This window comes from Coloeus monedula (assembly GCF_965178545.1).
Source record: "Coloeus monedula genome assembly, chromosome: 2".
Lineage (NCBI taxonomy): Eukaryota > Metazoa > Chordata > Aves > Passeriformes > Corvidae > Coloeus > Coloeus monedula.
The window spans coordinates 45158430-45176453 of NC_138782.1; the positions used below are offsets into that span (position 1 = coordinate 45158430).

At 41.5% G+C, this 18024-nt stretch overlaps 1 protein-coding gene across 1 annotated transcript in view; it reads left to right on the forward strand.

Moving 5' to 3' along the window:
• The first annotated feature begins 3123 nt into the window (after positions 1–3123).
• FAM120B (family with sequence similarity 120 member B) overlaps positions 3124–18024 on the forward strand; it is a 46295-nt gene continuing 31394 nt past the window's right edge. The window contains exons 1-3 of the mRNA XM_082302556.1: positions 3124–4167; positions 8535–8715; positions 14748–14843. Coding sequence (XP_082158682.1) covers positions 3148–4167; positions 8535–8715; positions 14748–14843 — 1297 coding nt within the window. The 5' untranslated portion in view covers positions 3124–3147. The remainder of the gene's footprint in view (positions 4168–8534; positions 8716–14747; positions 14844–18024) is intronic.

The following is an 18024-nucleotide window of genomic DNA, read 5'->3' on the forward strand; positions in this document are numbered from 1 at the left end:
CGAGGCCAGATGATAGATAAGCAGCTCTGGGTCTTCCCTTCCCCCCAGCCCCCTTTTTCAAATCGCAAATCATCTGCTCCGGCCCTATCCTAGCCCCTCATTTTCATTACAATGGTTGTGTGTTTACCTGTGATCCTGGGACGGGGCATTCCTTTGTCTCCCGAGGAGATTACCGCAGCCAGCTGCTCTCCAACCCTTCCCTGGGCAAATCCCGAAGTGGCCCCTATATGTGTTTTACTGATTGCACACGAGGAGAAAGCGAGATACCCCCTCCCCCCGCCCCGGCCCCGTTTCCCTGCGCTACTTGTTTGTTTGGGTTTGCTCCCTGGCTCGCTTCCGACGGGATTTTGCTTGTGGGAAACTAAGAGGGATAAAATTGGCCACTCGTGTGCGTGAGCTGTCGTTACTCCCAAAGGCGGAAGGCTGAAGGGCTGCTTACCTCCGCCCGGGGGGCAGAACCGCGGGGCCCCCAGGGAACGACGGGACATCAGGGGTTCGGGGAAAGAAGGATTCCTCCCGCCTTGCCCTCCCTCAGCCCTTGGGTTCCCCCCGGTCTGGGACATCACTTTTCCTGAAACCTCCCGTGGGTGCCCTGAGCCGGGCAGGTTCCATTCCTTCTCCCGACCGCTGCTCTGGGACACACAGTTTCAAATGCTCTTCCTGCCCGTGCCCCTCTTGGGAGCACCTCGGCCTTGCATTTGGAGTACTGGCATCTTTGCCCACCTTGAATTTCAAGAATACTCAAGATCTTCACCACACCAGAAACCAGAGACCACATTTGAACTAGAAAACCTTCTGAAGTCCCTTACCACATGAAATATCCCTTGATCCTGTTGTTTACCCTGCGTCCCAGCACCCCAATCGCCCGGTCAAGCAAGCCCAGTGTAACCCCATGCAGCGCTGAGGCCTGGCTTGTCGTGGTGGGGGTGTCACAGAGAGTGAGGGTGAGCAATAGGATTCAGATCCTGTACTGATAAAAAATGTGATGGCACTCCTCAAAAAAAAGTTCTGCATTGTGGCTGAGAGATTTCCCTGGATGGAAAGATTCTCTTCTGCTACAAACTTCAGTAGCAATATTTGCTGCCTTCACCAGTTCTCGTAGGAAAACTCCCTCTTTTGCCCAGCATTATTAATCGTCATCGTAAGCCAGAACTCTAAACAGTAGCTGCAAACTACCACTCCAGACAGTAGCTGCACAAGCCGCTCTCTAGAGCCCTGTGACAGCACAGCGTGCTGCTGTACTGCGCTGCATTTCATGCATGAAGGGTTTTTCTGTTCCCCACTTTGCACAGTGTGCACATCTTGTGCATTGCATGCTGGCTGCAGCGCAAAACCTGCTGCTAATAAACTTTGGGGGAGGAGAGGGGACAGCAGTTTGATTATATGCTTCCAGGGCTTTCCAAGCCTCTTCCAGTTTGGGCAGTTTTTATTTCTTTCTGCATCTCTCCACGTTCAGGGTAGGCAGGGGGTGGGAGAAGGTGGGGGCAAAAACTCCTCTGCAGAAGGTGATTATGAGAAAGAGGATGGGTATGGATGGGGCGGGCCTGAGCTTTTGGAAATGCTCTCCCCTTTTCTGAGAGCATCTGCCCGGAGACGAACAGATGTGGGCACCTGCGGTGACAGGCCACATATGTTCCATCCTATTCACAGGCATTCAGACACCGCTACAATGGTGAGGCTTTGTGCACTCGGAGTCACCAAATATATTAATCTGCACTCCCCAGAGCACCGCTCTCTTTTAATTTTTCACCGGCAATAACATCTGATCTAATCTTCCCATGGGCTCCCCCGTGTCCCTCTCCCCCCTCCCGGAAAGATGTGAAGTTATTCAGGTCCCCACCTGTTGCCGGCGGGCTGCGAGCGGGTCTCACTCCCGGCCCGCACCCAGGGCGTTATGCCGGGATATGCGGCCCGGGGAAAAAGGGGGTTCCCCTCCGATGGCAATCGCCGGCCACGACAAAGCGAACCCACCATCCGCCTCCCCGGCCAAAGGTCGCGCTGCCAAGGGGGGACATAAATCTCCCAAATCTCCCAAGCGCATCTCGGGGGGGGGCTGAAGCGGTTTCGGTGCGCGACGCTTTCATGTCCCCCGCCCCGTCCCCCCGTGCCGGCCGGGTTTGTTCGGGGGCACAATGGCCCCTCCGGCCCCATTGTGGCCATACGAAGCCGAGGGACCACAGCCCGCGGGCGGGGACAGCGGCGGCCGACACCGGCCCGCCCCTCACGGGCACGGCCCCGCCCCGCCGGCGGGCGCAGGCGCGGGCGCGCCCCGCGGGAAGCGGAAGCGGCGCTCGGGTCAGTGCCGGGCCGGGTGGCGGGGCCGGGTGGCGGGGCCGGGGCTCGGGGGCTCCCCGGGGCGGGGCGGTCACAGCCGCAGTCCCGGTGTGCGTGGGCAGCGTGGCCCGGGCGCCGCACGAACCCCGGGGTGGGGGGCTTGGCCCTGCCGGGCTGCGCGCAGCGGCCCCCGCACCTTGCGAGGTCCTTAAAGGCCCCTCCCAAACCCAACTGTGATTAAAGAGGGTGGTATTCAGAACTCTGTCTGTAACTGATGGGATTCGGGAATGCTTTTAAAAGCTGTGTATTCACAATACTTTGTTAACTCGCCTTCCTTTCTTTCCCTTTTGAATACCATAAGCATGTATATTTTTTAATAAAATCTATCTTTGTTTTTCTAGTACTCTGTACTTTTCTGTATGCTATTAACCTGAAATCCCCCTCACTGAAGATACTCAAGAACTGTCCGAATGCAATCCTGTGCCATGTGCTCTAGAATGACCCTGCTGGAGCAGGGAGGTTGGACCCTGTGGTTCCTTCCAACCTTACTCTTTCAATGAATCTATGAATTTTATTTGGTCATATTTATGAGAATCTTTTGATATTTGTATTTTTTACTGATAAACAGAAGTGGAAAGGAAAATGAATGAGTACTTAACGTTTAGTTTGCTGATTTGAAGTAAACCATTTCAAATTGTTAAAAGCCAGGATAAGACAATGAGCTATCAGCAAAAGAAGAAAGAAACCCCAGTTCTGTTTCCAAGCAGCTTCTTTTATTATTATTGTAGAATTTCATTGTTTCTCAGTATTGCATTTTAGAACATTGTTTTTATTTTTCTTCTTTCAGACTGCTGTGAGTTTCCAAGATCAGCCATGGGTGTTAGAGGCTTGCAGGGATTTGTGGCAAGAGTTTGCCCTGATGCGTGCAAAACAGTAGATCTGAGAGAAATGGCAGAAAAGCATCGCATCGATCATCCTGATTCCCCACCTGTTATCGTAGTAGATGCCATGAGTTGCGTTAGACGCTGGTACACACCAGAATCCTGGGTGTGTGGTGGCCAGTGGCGGGAGTACCTTGCCATTTTAGAGGATTTTATCAATGCTTTTATAGCAGCTGGCATCAAGTTGGTGTTTTACTTTGATGGAGTGGTAGAAGAGAAAAAGAGAGAGGAGTGGATCAAACGGAGGATGAAGAATACTGAGGAAATAGCCACATTGTTTCGTTTTATCAAGACTCACAGGAAACAGCCAGGGAGAGAAATGTTTGTTCTTCCTTCAGCTCTGCCTACTTTTACACGTTTTGCCCTGAAATCACTTGGTCAAAAAACAGTCTGCACATTGCAAGAGGCAGACTTTGAGGTGGCTGCATATGGTTTGCAGCACAACTGTATAGGAATTCTGGGGCAAGATAGTGACTACCTCATCTATAATACATGTCCCTACTTTTCCATTGAGAACCTCCATTTGGACAGACTGGTCACTGTTATGTACTCTCGAGAAGTTCTTTGCCATGTACTGGGTATTAGTTCGACACACCTTCCTCTCTTTGCATGCTTGCTTGGCAATGATGTTGTTCCAGAAAGCCTGTTGGAAGGCTTTTGGCACAAATGTTTAACCACCAGTCCCCACAGGAATAACAGCTACAACAGAAGAACAAACATACTGCTATCTGTAGCAAATTACATCTCAAAAATTCCATGCTCATACAGCAGCCTGAAACACTTGGAAGAGATGCTACCTCTGGGATCAGACAAGTCATTGCTTTACAGAGGAGTGAACTCCTATCTTTTGCCTGGGCAGCAGTCTCCATGGATTCCTCCCAATGTAATAAATTGTCAGATGTCATCACTTCAACAACAGTCAGCTCTCTGTCAAGATAAAGAAATCTTTCAGGTAACTAGTTTTTTAAAACTTGATCACTTTATGGCCATGACTACTTAGTGGAACTTAGTAATGAGTACATCAATCCTGTTGATTTAAATTTGCTTGTGCAAAAATCTTTTGTCTGTTAAGTAGAGCCCCAGTTAGGAGTATTGCGTGCATTAATATGAGCATAGATGCAGCACATTTAGTAAAACGTGGTTTCTCTCTTTTTGAAGTGTCAGGTAGGTCAAATAATGGGGAGCAGCTCCTGTATAGGCCAGCAGCTGGGCACAGAAATGTACTTCCCATGTATTATATGATTTCCCATGTTTATATGATTTGTGTATTGGCTTGTTTTTTACTTTCAGAACCCACAGGTCAGCCATAAGCTGGTCAGTGGTTTGCTTGGCTGTGCCTGGCACATGCAGTTGAGGTATCAAATGTAGCTGTGCTAAGAATGCAGAACTTGAAATTGCTCTTATGGTGGAGATGTGGAAACTCCTACAGAATCATGTCATGGAATCGTAGAATGGCTGGGGTTGGAAAGGACCTTAAAGATCACCTAGTTCCAAACCCCTGCCCTGAGCAGGGAGACTTCCACTAGACCAGGTTGCTCAGAGCCCCATCCAACCTGGCCTTGAATACTTCCAGGGGTGATCCAACTCCTCTCTGGGTAACCTGGGCCAGTGCCTCACCACCTTCACAACAAAGGGCTTCTTCCTAATATCTAATCTAAAGCTACTCTCTGACAGATTAAAGCCATTTCCCCTCATACTGTTAATACACACCCTTGTGAAAAGTCCCTCTCCAGCTCTTTTGTAGCCCCCTTTAGCTATTTGAAAGCTGCTCTACAGTGTCTCCAGAGCCTTCTCCTCTCCAGTTATACAACCCCAGCTCTCTCAGCCTGTCTTCACAGCAGAGGTGCTCCAGCCCTCTGATCATCTTTGCAGCCCTCCTCTGGACTCACTCCAACAGGTCAAAGTCCTTCCTATGCTGGGGACCTCAGAGCTGGACACAGCACTCCAGGTGGGGTCTCACCACAGCAGAGTAGGCAAGGAGAATCCCCTCCCTCACCCTGCTGGTCACACTGCTTTGGATGCAGCCCAGGGTGCAGTTGGCTTTCTGGGCTGTGAGCACACATTGCTGGCTCAGGTCAAGCTCCTTATTCAGCAACACCCTAAAGCCCTTCTTAGAGCTGCTCTCAATCCATTCTCTATCCAGCCTGTATTTGTGCTCGGGATTGCTCCAACCCAAGAGTGTGATCTTGTACTTGGCCCTGCTGAAATTGATGAGGTTTGCACAGGCCCACCTCTCAAGCCTGTCCAGATTCCTCTGGATGGATCCCTTCCCTCCTGCATGCCGATGACACCACACAGCCTGGTGTCACCAGTAGACTTGCCAAAGGAGCACTCTATCCCACTTGTTGCTGGCAAAGATGTTAAACAGTGCTGGTCCCACTACCAACCCTTGAGGACACCACTTGTCACTGGTCTCCACTTGCACATTGAGCCATTGACCACAACTCTTTCAGAGTGACCATCCAACCAGTCCCTCATCCACCAAGAGGTCCAGCTGTCAAATCTGTGCCTCTCCAGTTCAGGGACAAAGATGTTGTACAGGACAGTGTCAAATGCTGTAAGTCTGTATTTTGTGATTTTTGGTTCAGGTTAAATTACCCTTGTTTTCATTGTCCCTGAATGACCCAAAAGCACTTCACTGGGTTTATTAATTCCCAAAGGGCAGGTCTGCAGTAGCAAGTTTTACTTATGGCTTCCCACACGGACAGGGATGCACTGGTGTTGCGATGAGATACTGCATGTCAGATTGAGTCACTCTGGGAAATTGGATGTATTAGCTTAGGGTGGCCTGCCTGGCTGATGGGAAATGGGCTACCTGGCATCAGAGTTTATGGAACGGTGGTAAGTCTAGAGTACAATTCTGTAAATTCATGGCAATTAAGATAACATTGGGATTTTTAAAAAAATCTACATAAGGAAGTGTATTTTAGACCCTATATTAGCCATCTGTTACTCCCTATTTTATTAGGTCTGTATAGACTTCAAACACAGAAACTTTTTTCTTCCTCTTACTTATCTTGAGCATTTTCTTTAAAACTATTTTTCTGTTTCCTCATATTACTCTAAAGTAATTATATAATTTACATTTTCCTTTCTAAAAAGACCAAAACATTTTAGAACTACATTGCAACCTATGCAATGCTCGTTTCAGCTAAACTGTAGATATATTTGATCTGTTATATTAACCACACATAGATACAATACATATAACTTCTGACTGGTGTAGTTAAATTGAAGATATTTTAAAAAATCAGCAGCCATACATCATAATAAGGTGCTGAAAAAGACTCTTTATGCTTGAAGTGCAAGGAAAAAATAGCCAGAATGCAATTATCTAGGTTGGATTATGGCCAGGACAATAGTGGCAATATCCTTACTCCTTAAGAGAATGTATCATGCGGTCTTTATGACAAGTGGTCATTATTTCGTGTCTTGGTCTTTAATTTGAAGGGTTGGAGTTCTGAAGCATCATGCTGAGCTACTGCTCTAATAAAATAATAATGTTTAGAAACTCCATTGAGGAGTGCCTCACGGTTGTTGCATGAATCCTACATGAAGCCAGTCCCTGGGCCAAGGAAATTACAGTCAAAACGTTAGACATGTTAACTTCTCTTTTGTTTTTGTTACAAGTGTTCAAATATTTGTATATGTAATGTGTGTGCTTTGCTTCATATTTTGAAACCCATGTGTAGTTCTGCTTACCTTGCACATTGTCTGGACTGCACGTAAATGACACACAAATCTCAATTCCAACCAAGAGGACATAGCCTCATGGTGCTGTTTCTCTCAGAAGAGCGTAACTTTCTAGCTGATTGTAGGTATGAATCAGAAATATTTTTCAAGATACAGACATTGAATACAGCAATACTTTTGAAATCAGCTTGTAGTTTTTTCAGTACATAAGGATGTGTAGATTATTGGCAAGTTGCAATAAACTAGTGTTGTTGATCTCATATCTCTGGATTCTGTGCAATAGTTCAGTGCTTCATTTAAATCATGCTTAGAAATACTTGATGCTCTGTTTTTATTTTATACAAAAGTATACTTGGGGGATTACAGTGTTTACATATATTAGGAATACTAAAGTATTTCTTGCAGGGAAACCATTGATTTATTGTATAAGTGCTCTGTTGATTGGCACTGTACACAGAAAGTATGACATTTCAGTAGAATTAGTTTTGATCGATAATGACCCAGTGACTGACCGCAGCTTTCACCGGCTGAGTTCCCAGGTTTGCAGATACTGGAGTTCTGCAGAAATGGTGAATTTGGTTCTGGCCAGTGGTCCAGTAACTCACAGTGAAAGAGTCTGTGATAGCTGTGTGGATGGCAGAACCCGAATAGTACAGATAGCACAACACATGCAGGGAATGCAGAGCAGAAACGTCAGTGCCTGCTCACCATATGGCACGGGTCCTGGAGAATTTATTAGTGGCACCCCATGGAAATAATTTGCTCCGCTCAGCTGTTTGAACACCCCCAGAGTTTTGGTCTGGGGTTATGAAGTAGAAAGTCTATCTGGCTCTGCCCTTGGCCAGTCCAGATTGCCAGTGTTACTGGTTGGAATTCTGCACTGCCTGGGAGCATCTTTGTTGCTTTCTCATCTAGGGTGTTCCAGACCAGCAGACCCTGTTGGTACTGAGGCTGCTTGTAGCCAGCTGCTCCAGCCAGATGCATCTGCATCCAGTGCGTGGTTAATGTGCAGCCTGGGTGATGCTGTTAATTCTGCTTTTCAGCAGCATGCCTGCAGACCTGGTTTTCCTCACTAGAGTAGGTTTCATTTCTTTTCACAGTGAAGAGCTATTGCAAAGTGAAAGTATGATGAAGTTAAGTATTCTAATTTTACCAGAATGTAAACTACACCAAGTCAGGTCAGGAAAGAAATACAGCTGTCTTATATAGTTCATCTTGCAATATCATAAGTTTGCATTTTGTCATGCCTTCACTCACTGTTTAAAGTGAGAAGGTACATTTTCAGGTCACCAAAGGAGGGGCAGCTATGTTGGAATTCAGAATTCCTTGTAAGAATAATTACTCTCTAGAAAACTGTTGTTCAAGCTCCCAAGTTTTAAGAATTAAATGAGGAGTTAAGAAAGGCAATCATGGTTTTCCTGGGGATTCCTGTCCACAAGAAGAGGGATGTCTGAAAATATACTATACTGGTGTTATTTGAAAAAGCGCTTGTTGCCTCCTTGGCTGTTCCCTCCATTTCTACTGATAGAGAAAGATCTATTTCCTCAAACAGTGAATACATTTTGTTAGTTTTTGATTTTTCTTAATTTTGGAGATAATGCCTTCTTTCCTTCTTTGAACAAACAGTTAGCCAAAGAACAGCATATCCAATCTGAAAATTATTCAATCTTCAATATCCTGAGTAATGGAGAGATTGAGTGCAGCAACTCCTTAGAAGATGACTATGATACAGAGATTCCTGGACAGGCACTTATCTACCGCCCTGCTCGCCAGCATATTTATTCTATCTTGTTGGAATCTGGAAAAGGTAAGGATTAAACTACTTACACCATTATTCAAGTGCACTTTCAATTTTGAAATACGAAATCTTGAATTCATTGCTTCAGTGGCTGCATCAGCATTTAGGATAAAAACTCTGAGCAGCTGAAATGTACATCTTATGGAAGTAAGAGAAAATGCGGAAGTGAAACTGTGGGGCTTTTTCTACATGCTGTTCCATTTCAGTGCTTTTAACATGATTTTTAAAAAGTGGAGGTTTTTTCCTTGCTAAATGGGAAGTTGTGATAGGTGTTAATGATAAAAAGACTGAGCAAAACAATGATCTTTAGGAGATTTTTGAAAGTTTGAGGGTATATGAAACTTAATGGTTCTTGGATAAGTGTGGCTCTGGATGAATTAGTGAGTTGTAATACACTTTTACAGAACAGTAATGCACTGTTAAAGTTTTACCTTCTGTTGATTCTAAGTCTGCAATTTTCAGAACAGTCAAATATAGTTACTGTAATAATACAAATGCAAGTAGTCATGCCAGCAATTATTAGTTTTTTCATCCAAGTGCAAGAAAATACAATTTCCTTATCCAGCGGAATAAACAGATTGGGTAGCAGGTACTCATATCTGTGCTTGCATTCATCTCCTTGAAGACAGAGAGTTCTTTATTCACATCCTTGGACCAATTTCATGTTCTTAAGACTTCCATTAGTTAAGTGTTATCTTTACAGTGTCTTTCAGCCAGTGAGTTGAAAATTAAAAGTGTACTGAACTTTTCTTCTTTTCAATGTGTTGATTTCTACGTAGTAATCACTTTACATTTTATTGATGAAAGTGCACCGCCATCAAACCTAGTATTCAAACTATTTGCTTAGAAAGGCACAAAAAGGTAATTAAGTGCATGACTTCCTTCAGCAGTCAGAGGTTGAAGTTGTGCCATAATAGGAAAAACTGAATCAGAGTTTACATAGCAATTTGGAGAGAATAACAAAAATCTCAGCAGTAATCATGCACATCTGTCATTTTTCATTTTTTGGTGTACTGCCTCTAAATTTTGTATATAATTATAACTTGGTTGAGTTTTACTTATTCATCTAAACAGCAGGATATTCACTGATGTTTTCAGAAACACTCAGACCAAAATTCCTAATTAACAATTGTTGCTGCAAGATGGCAGGGTAATAGGCACCTTTGCATTTGTTACAGTGTTTTTAGTACTCAAATAAAATTAGAATTGAAATACAGAAACATTTATTTAGAGTCATATTGAAAATGTCATCTTCTTTTAAGAAAGCGGTTTTAGAATAAAACCACAGATAGCATGTGCTATTTATTCTCAGTTCAGGCTTCCAATTCCAGAGATAATTTTCTAAAGTAAATCATAGTACACCCTCAATCCTTAACCCTTCCAGAAAGGTAGGTAGATTGTGTCTGCATGGGTGCCTCTATTAAATTTGCATTTTCAGTGCATGCATCTACCTCTTAACTGCTTTAACCATGTCACTTCCTAGTAGTTAATGGGGTTTTTGTTTATTCCAGTGTATAGTTGCTTCTAAATCAAGAATGTAGATCATTAGTCACAGTCTGTATTGGAAGGCATAAGTACATGTAAGCCTTATTTTTTTATGGATTCACTGCTAGACCTACAAGGAAGTTTTTTTCTTTACAAAGTAAGTAGAAACCTTTGCCAGTTTCCCTCAGATGAGGTTAAGTTGCCTGGGTTTTGTAATTTGATAAGGGATAGGATGGGAAGAAGTAGTCTACTCTGTATGTAAGTTGTAGTATAATGTAGAATCACTTTGGATTAGCATTAAAAAAGAGCTTACTGGAACAAGACAACCAATTAAATTAGTCCATGTGGAGTCTGCTGCCATTATACAGCTGCTGATGTAGCACATTTGAAGCTAACTCGACTAACTCTACACAATGTTCCAGTTTGCTGTGGTGATGTATGTGCTAGTGATCCTCTGTTTTGCTCCTTAATATTGTCAATTAAAATATGGTGGAAACTGACTTCTTTGCAGTTTGCAGGTCTGCTTATTTATTGTTAATTGACAAAGCAGCCAACATTTACTAAAAGCAGTGGTTACAGTTTTAATAAGAACAGGTTAAAACTAATGTAAACTGTTTCCCCGACTCTGAAACAAGAAACTTAGTTTTGAATGTCTAGGTTGAGATTTCCAAGAGTGCCCAAGAGACCCACAAATCCATAGGAGCAGGATGTCATATCCTTTGAAACCATTGGCCCATACCATGTCACTTTGCCTGAAGTCATAGTGGGATAAGTGTTTCTTTTGCTATCTGTGCCACTTAAAATAATTCTCTTGCACAGCCACTCATTTCAGTCCCTGTGCATCGTCTCAGTTGTGCTGGTGCAGCTGTTTGTGCAGCTGTGTGGTGGCCTAGTTTGAGAAACTGAAAATAGCTTGTCTCTCTTCCCTGCCTTTCTTGTAGCCAGGTAACCTGGTTCTGTTTCCTTATCTGGCTCTGTGTAGCCACAAACAGCTGTGGTGAAACACCCCGAGGGAATGGGAAAGAGTGGGAATGTACAAATCAGTGCCTGCCTGTAAAAGACAGCGATGCTGCTGAAAGATTGCTTGTATAACATTGCCTTTGGTATAGTTGGATGTATGGTAAATATGTGTGGACCTTTACTCATGGAAATGTTGGAGAATCACAGCCTTATTTTTGACCCTACATAAATAAATAGGGGGCTGGTGGTGATTCTGATAACATGGCGTTGGTTGCCTGTGTATTTCAAAAGTACATTTATAATTAATTGAGCTATTTCTTATCAGTATGTGAAATGTTGCATACAGTGATATAAATTGCCAATGCTTTAGCATCTTTCCGAGAAAAAGTATTTTGGGAAAAATTCAAGCAGGAGGGGAAAATAACAGTAAATAATACACCCTGATCAGCCAGCCAAGCTCTTCCTTATGTGTGCAAAGAGTTCAGAACAAAGCCAGCAGGTTTTGGCACTGGTGCAGTCCATGGAAATACCTGCACCTGCATGGCCACTGCCAATTAGGAGGTTATGTAATGTAGCCTGAGCCCGTGGCCAGCTCCTCGAAGTCCTGGCATCACTCCCAGTTCTAACATTAGCAGGCCAGACTGATCCTCGCTTTGACACTGTCAAAAACAGTCCATTAGCAGAATTTTTGCCATTTATCACCAGTGACTGCTCAGGAGAGCTGGCATTGTTACAGGTGTAGAGGAACACACATAACATTTTTCAACTGTCTTGTGATTTGCACATAGTTGAAGCTTTCCTTAGGCTGCCTAAGCAGTGCTTTCACGAGTCATTCAGAATCTGTTTAAACAAAGGAACTGCTATTTTTTTTTTTATTTCATTGGTGATATTCTTTATATGCATTGTGGGGGAAAAAGTTTGAAAAATTAGTGGATTTTTTTCCCCCAAGACATTTCCGTGCAGGGAGGGTTGACATTTAGTAATCATATCTCCATTTCGTTCTTGGTATGTCAGTGTGCTGTCAGTTTGCAGGGCCTTGCTGTCAGCTGTATTTATTTGGCTGGTTATGTGAACAGTAATATACTTTTGTTACTAATGGACTAGAGTAGTGAAAAGCACTTAGTTGATGTGGTGCTATGTCCTGTACCTACATTCACAAACATTAAAAGAATGAAACTGTAGACTTCCTATTGACTTCTCTCTTTACTGTGCATGAGTTCAATGGTTGATGTAAAAAATAATCTCTCACTGGTATTTAGAATCAAGACACATTTAGGTAAGTTTTTCCGTGAGTTGTGGAACTCACAAAGAGCAATGCTCCCCACCAGCTTCCCCCCAGCAAAACTTTTCTATTTCCATGCTTCTTTCTACCGTCTTAACTTCTCCTCATGTCCTTGACAACTCCCTCCTGCAACATACCGTGTTCCTAAGCATGTTCTCTATTTCCTCCTGCCCTTCACAAATCCCATCTACCTTTTTTCTCAGCTCTAGCTCTTCTACAGCTATTTGTGTACTGATTTGCCATTCAGTCTGTTTGGATACAGCAGGTAAGTTGGCTTTCCTGCCTTTTGTTCAGTTGGTACCCTAATAGGATCCCTCTGTCAGCTGAGTCTCCAGTTTCACAAAATGTTTAGGACTTTAATCCATTTGAAATCACTTCTCCTTTGTCAGATTTAGTTGAAACAGAGCAGTGTATCCCTGAATTAATTATAAGACAGATGTCCTAATTGTATTAGGTTTGCCTCCGTAAGAAACCAGGCTAAAATTTAGGAGTCTGAGTGAGCTGAATAAATTGAATAAAGCAGAGTAATCTACACACTAAATCTTAAAACAGAATGCTAAAACATCAGAATGTTTCTGAAAGTGACTTTGGGTTATTTAATTGGAGGGTTTTGTTCATGAGATAGCATTATCATAGACAGTGATTTATAATCAAGATGTGAGACTATTCAGCTACTGGAATGTACAGCTTAAGGCTTTTTTTTCCTGCTAGGGTAGGCATTTTTAGTTTTATTTTTAATGTCATCAGTTTTTGAACAGTGAAGCATGGCAAGCCAGGTGTAATACTGTCCCTCATAGTCCATATGTTGGTTCTTCAGTCCCTCACCTTTATTGGGAGTTTGTGCTGTAGGTCCATGGGGAGGGAAGGAAGGAAGAAGCAAGGTTGTAAAACAGATTTTGTCGTGTTCTTTTTCTCTTCTCTCACCCCTGACACTACAAATACATCTGAGGAATTTCTGCCCTTGCACAGTACCACACTACTTGTTCATTCATGCCAACAGTTATCTCCAGCACTGAGGTATGAGTGAGATCAGGAAATTAGTGTGACAAAACCTTTCTGGGTGGAGAAGGAAAGGACAGTGTTGGAAAGATTTCTTTGGTTTGTTTTAATCTAGGGGAAGTTGTTGATTAGGGTTCACAACGTGTATCAGAAATACTTGTGCAGTAAATTTCAGGGAGATTGGAATTGGTGATAAAAGGCAGGAATTTTTTAGAATAATTACTTCAGTACTGGCTGAGAGCTTGAAGAAATTAGAGGTGCCATTCTGTGAATCTGGAAAGGGACAAGGGAAAGAAAAAAGAAAATATTTGAAAACTCTACTCCAAGTGCCCAGGACTAGCTAAACCTCTTTAATTCGTACTGTTTACCAGACTACAGAGAGTGGAAATTTAGGGCACTATGACATGGCTACCATAAGCAAAAATCTGGACAGAATGCAAAACACCATTGATAGTAACACTGATTCTATGTTTGTTTGGGATTTTTTAGTGAAGACTTGCATTGGAAAGATTTTGAGCTGACTGTTGTAAATTGGATAGTCTGCATTTCAAAAATTCTTAAATGCTTGATTTTTTTTCTGAAGGTTGGTTTGTTTGGGTTTTTTTAAGCATCAAGTAGTTAAATGCACAGTTCCTGTAGTGAAATTTTTAATTTAAGGGGCTTCTTTAGGGGGGCTGAGCAGGGTTGAGGTTAGGGACTAGGAAAGCCACTTGAACTATTATGTATAAACAATTCCTTTATGCTAGGTAAAAGGTCTGGCACAATGGGCTGTAAAAGCTCTGCATGATGGTGGGATGACTCCATTGCTGTCAGCTTTCAAATAGCCATCAAGGCCTCCCTATAAAGATTTTGGCTCAAATCCTGAGACAGGAAATGTCAGGGCAAGTTGGGAGGTGAATCATATTAAGCACTGCCTGGATATGTGGCAGTGTGACAGTGCTGAGAGACTGAGGTAGGTCATGCAGGTCCCTAAGCTATGCCACATGCTTCCAGAGCTTCCTGAGCTGCATTGGAGTGGGAAGGTCTAAGCCTGTTTGAGGATGTTTTCCACAGACTCTTGTACTTACATTTTTGGTTGCAGTTCCCCACTCCAAACTCGTGTTTATAGTACATAATTGAAACTCTCTTTATTTGTTCTGATGATTGGTCATAAAGATACTAAAACTATTTTTTCTTGGTTTGTTTCTAAAGCTGAGCAAACAAATCATCATGAAATGCCTTCTATTACTTTAGAATCCTGATCACAGCTGATTCCAGCTGTTACACTAGTGTCAATACTTGCATTTGACTTACTGATCCAATTCTGTCTTTTTAGGTGAAGCCTATCCTTTGGTAAAAGAGTGGTTTGTCTATTTTGGAAATCCTCTCAAGCAGCCAGAGCTGATACAACCTGTACGGCCTTCTGTTACAGGTAGAGTAAAAATGTGTTTAAATCTAAACTGAAAGAATGACTTCACTAAAATGAGGTTAAGCAATCCATCATATGTTTGATACAGAATCCAGGATGACTGGGGAGAACAAGGAGCTAAAGAACTGCATGCTTGTAATTGCTTTTAATTACCCTTTGTAATTATAATAGGATTCAGCTTTGAGACACATGTTATTGCTGTGTCTTGTTAAACCCAGTGCTAATTCAAACATCAGTTCTAAAATGCAAACAATTTCTTAGAGGTTCTAAATACTGCCAGGATAAGTAGTATGTAGGGCCATATTAAAACTTGTCCATTAAGCTGTTTGACAGACTGTGTTAATGAGAGTAGTGGAGAATGTAAAAAAGAGTCATTTTTAGATCATTTCTGACAACCCAGAAAGAGATTCCAACTTTCAATAAAGAAAAATAATTAGGCTGGCTGTTTCTGTGAAGGTGTTTCTGTTCTCTTAAGACTTCAGTATTTTGTGTGGTTTTGTCTTCTTCCCTTTGGTAAAAAACACATTAATGAACACTTTTAGTGAAATTAGAGTTATGAGAAATATATTACATTACAAATGTCATACATTTCAGTGAAAAGACTGAGTACTGTATATATATAATTGCGTGTGTATATATATATATATATATATATATATACAATTGTATCATGCAATATAAGTTTAGGATGGGAAGTAAACAATTATGTTATGTCAAGGGGAAGATTGTTCTAGGTGTTGATTTGCCCATGCTGTTGTAGTCATCCTTGTTCTCACACGTCTCTCTCTGTCAAGTCATGTGCTATCAAATGGATCAGCAGCTCAGAGGTTTTTCTAGTCTTTCACATGAAATATATTCGTTCCACTGATATACAATACCATTGATATCTTGTTAAGAAAAGTTATTGTCTACTCAACTTTTGGAGAGTAATTGCCAGTGGATCTTCCCTCAGCATCCAGAACCTTTTGTAGTAGTCCTTGTTCTGATCTGGTCTAAATCCAAATTCAGAAGCTGAAATGCAGGCACTTTTTTATAAATTTATAGTAAAATTTCTTTTTAGGTATCCAAAGATTGCACATTTGTCTTCAAATTTGAAACTCATATATTTGAGTCTTTGAATTCAAAGAGGAAGGAAAACCAGTTGCTTTTTAGATATCAGCCTGTTCAAAATCCTTTTTTTAAGGCTTGTTTGGAAAGAAATGGGTTACACAGACAAAGTACCAATGAGTTTTCATTTGATATACAGTAGTTTCAGTATCCAGTACCCCTGACACAATATTAGGGGAGTGATTATCTAATTGGCTTTATGATAACATGAAATTGCTGTGAAATTTTCCAATTGGAGTATGAATATGCAGAGTAAATATTGATCAGTCTGTCCTGTGCAACAGTTTTGTTTCAGCATAAAATGGTCTGGGAACATGTTGCAAAACAAGGAAGCAAAACTCAACAAAGTATAAACTGTACCTATGTAGTTACATTTCAAATTGTCTGGAAAATGTACTGTATTTATTGTTGTGAAATTTTCCATCCCAGATAGTATACTTCCTTCCTCTATTTCTGGGGAGGAATCCACTTAATCTCATGTACTCTGGTTCTGTAGCTCTGCAAACATGCAACACATAGAACCCACCTTCATGTTGACAATAAACAGGATTTTAAGTGTGTTTGTTTGTAGCAACCACGTAAGTGGTTTATAAAAACACAATCTTCTCAGATACAATCTTTACTAACTCAGTAATAAAAGGCTGTTCAAGCAGACAAAAAATGGGAGGAGGACTTTTAGTGTTTATTTTTAGTGCTCTGTTGTCATTCCTTCAGCAGACAAATATTTTTCTAAAATTTTTGCAGTCCATATTTGTATGCCTTACATTCGCTCATGCATCTTTGATTTGCCACAGCATGACTTTCTAATTCACCAAATAAGGTTCCGAACCACACATCACATTTTTCAGACAGGGATCATATTTAGAGCTAAATTTAAAGTTGTTTTAGGAAGTTAAGAGTTCAAGTTGTCAGTCAAGATCAGGTTACTCAAAAACAAAAAAATTTTACTAAAAATGTATTTGAAACATCAAAAGTACAATTAATTAGGGAAAGCTCGCTGTTTTATCTTTTTTGAGAAAACTGATAACCTTATCATCAAAACTAGTTTATAGCTGTACTGAGAATATATGGAAAATCCTGACTCTTTCCAATTTGATTTAAATTAAAAACCCTAAAGAAATCATGAACTTTGAAGTGTAGTGTCCATAATGATAAATATTTTAGATTTTGCATTGATTTTTAAAAAATAAGTAGAATTCCTGCTAACTTTTTGTGTGTGTATAAAACAGCAGAAGTGCTTTGCATCTGGAAAGGTTGCAGGTGATGGATTGAATGATAGCTTTGTTTTAGAAATGAAATATTGAATCCTAAAGTCAGGGTAGTAAGTAAGAGGATAACTTAAAATACGTTTAAAATATAGTATGTATTAGGTTTTTTTGTTTTTTGGTTTTTGGTTTTTGGTTTTTGGTTTTTGGTTTTTTTGAGAGACAATTAGCATGAATTAGCATCTCTGCTTGCTTGCATTGTCTGTGTCTCTTTCTTCCTTCTGGAATGGTTCTTTTCAATTGAATGAATATGATCATGATTTACACACATTGACAGAGCGCCTTTCATTGGTGTGTTCCAAAACGAGACAGCATCAAGTTTCCTTTCCCAGAGTAAATAACTCATAATCTATCAGTACCTCTTTTTCCCCAGGCACAAGTAGATGTTTCTGAAAGTGTAAGAAACTGTTTGTGGAAGAGATGTCTCGAATTTTTTGTTGAGCTCTCTCAATATAGATCTACGATCTTGAATATTGATGCAGTTACTGGTTTTACTCTGGAGAAAGAAGGATTTCTATTAATAGGTATGCCCCTGGATACAAAAGAAAACTTTCCGTTTAACTGATTCTTGGTATATCTCCTTGTGTACAGAAACCATCAAAACTATTTGAGTTTACCCATGTACAGATTGTCTCACACATCAGTGTTGCTTAGCCTTGGTAGGAAAAGTTGGCTCTGTTTTGGTTTCATACATGTTATATTTGATTTTTTTCCTGGAAGTCAGTCTCTGCTGTTCTTTTTTTTCCTAAGGCAGCAATTAACCAATATCAAAACCAGTAATGTGGGTCTTACTGTGCTGTCTGTACTACTCC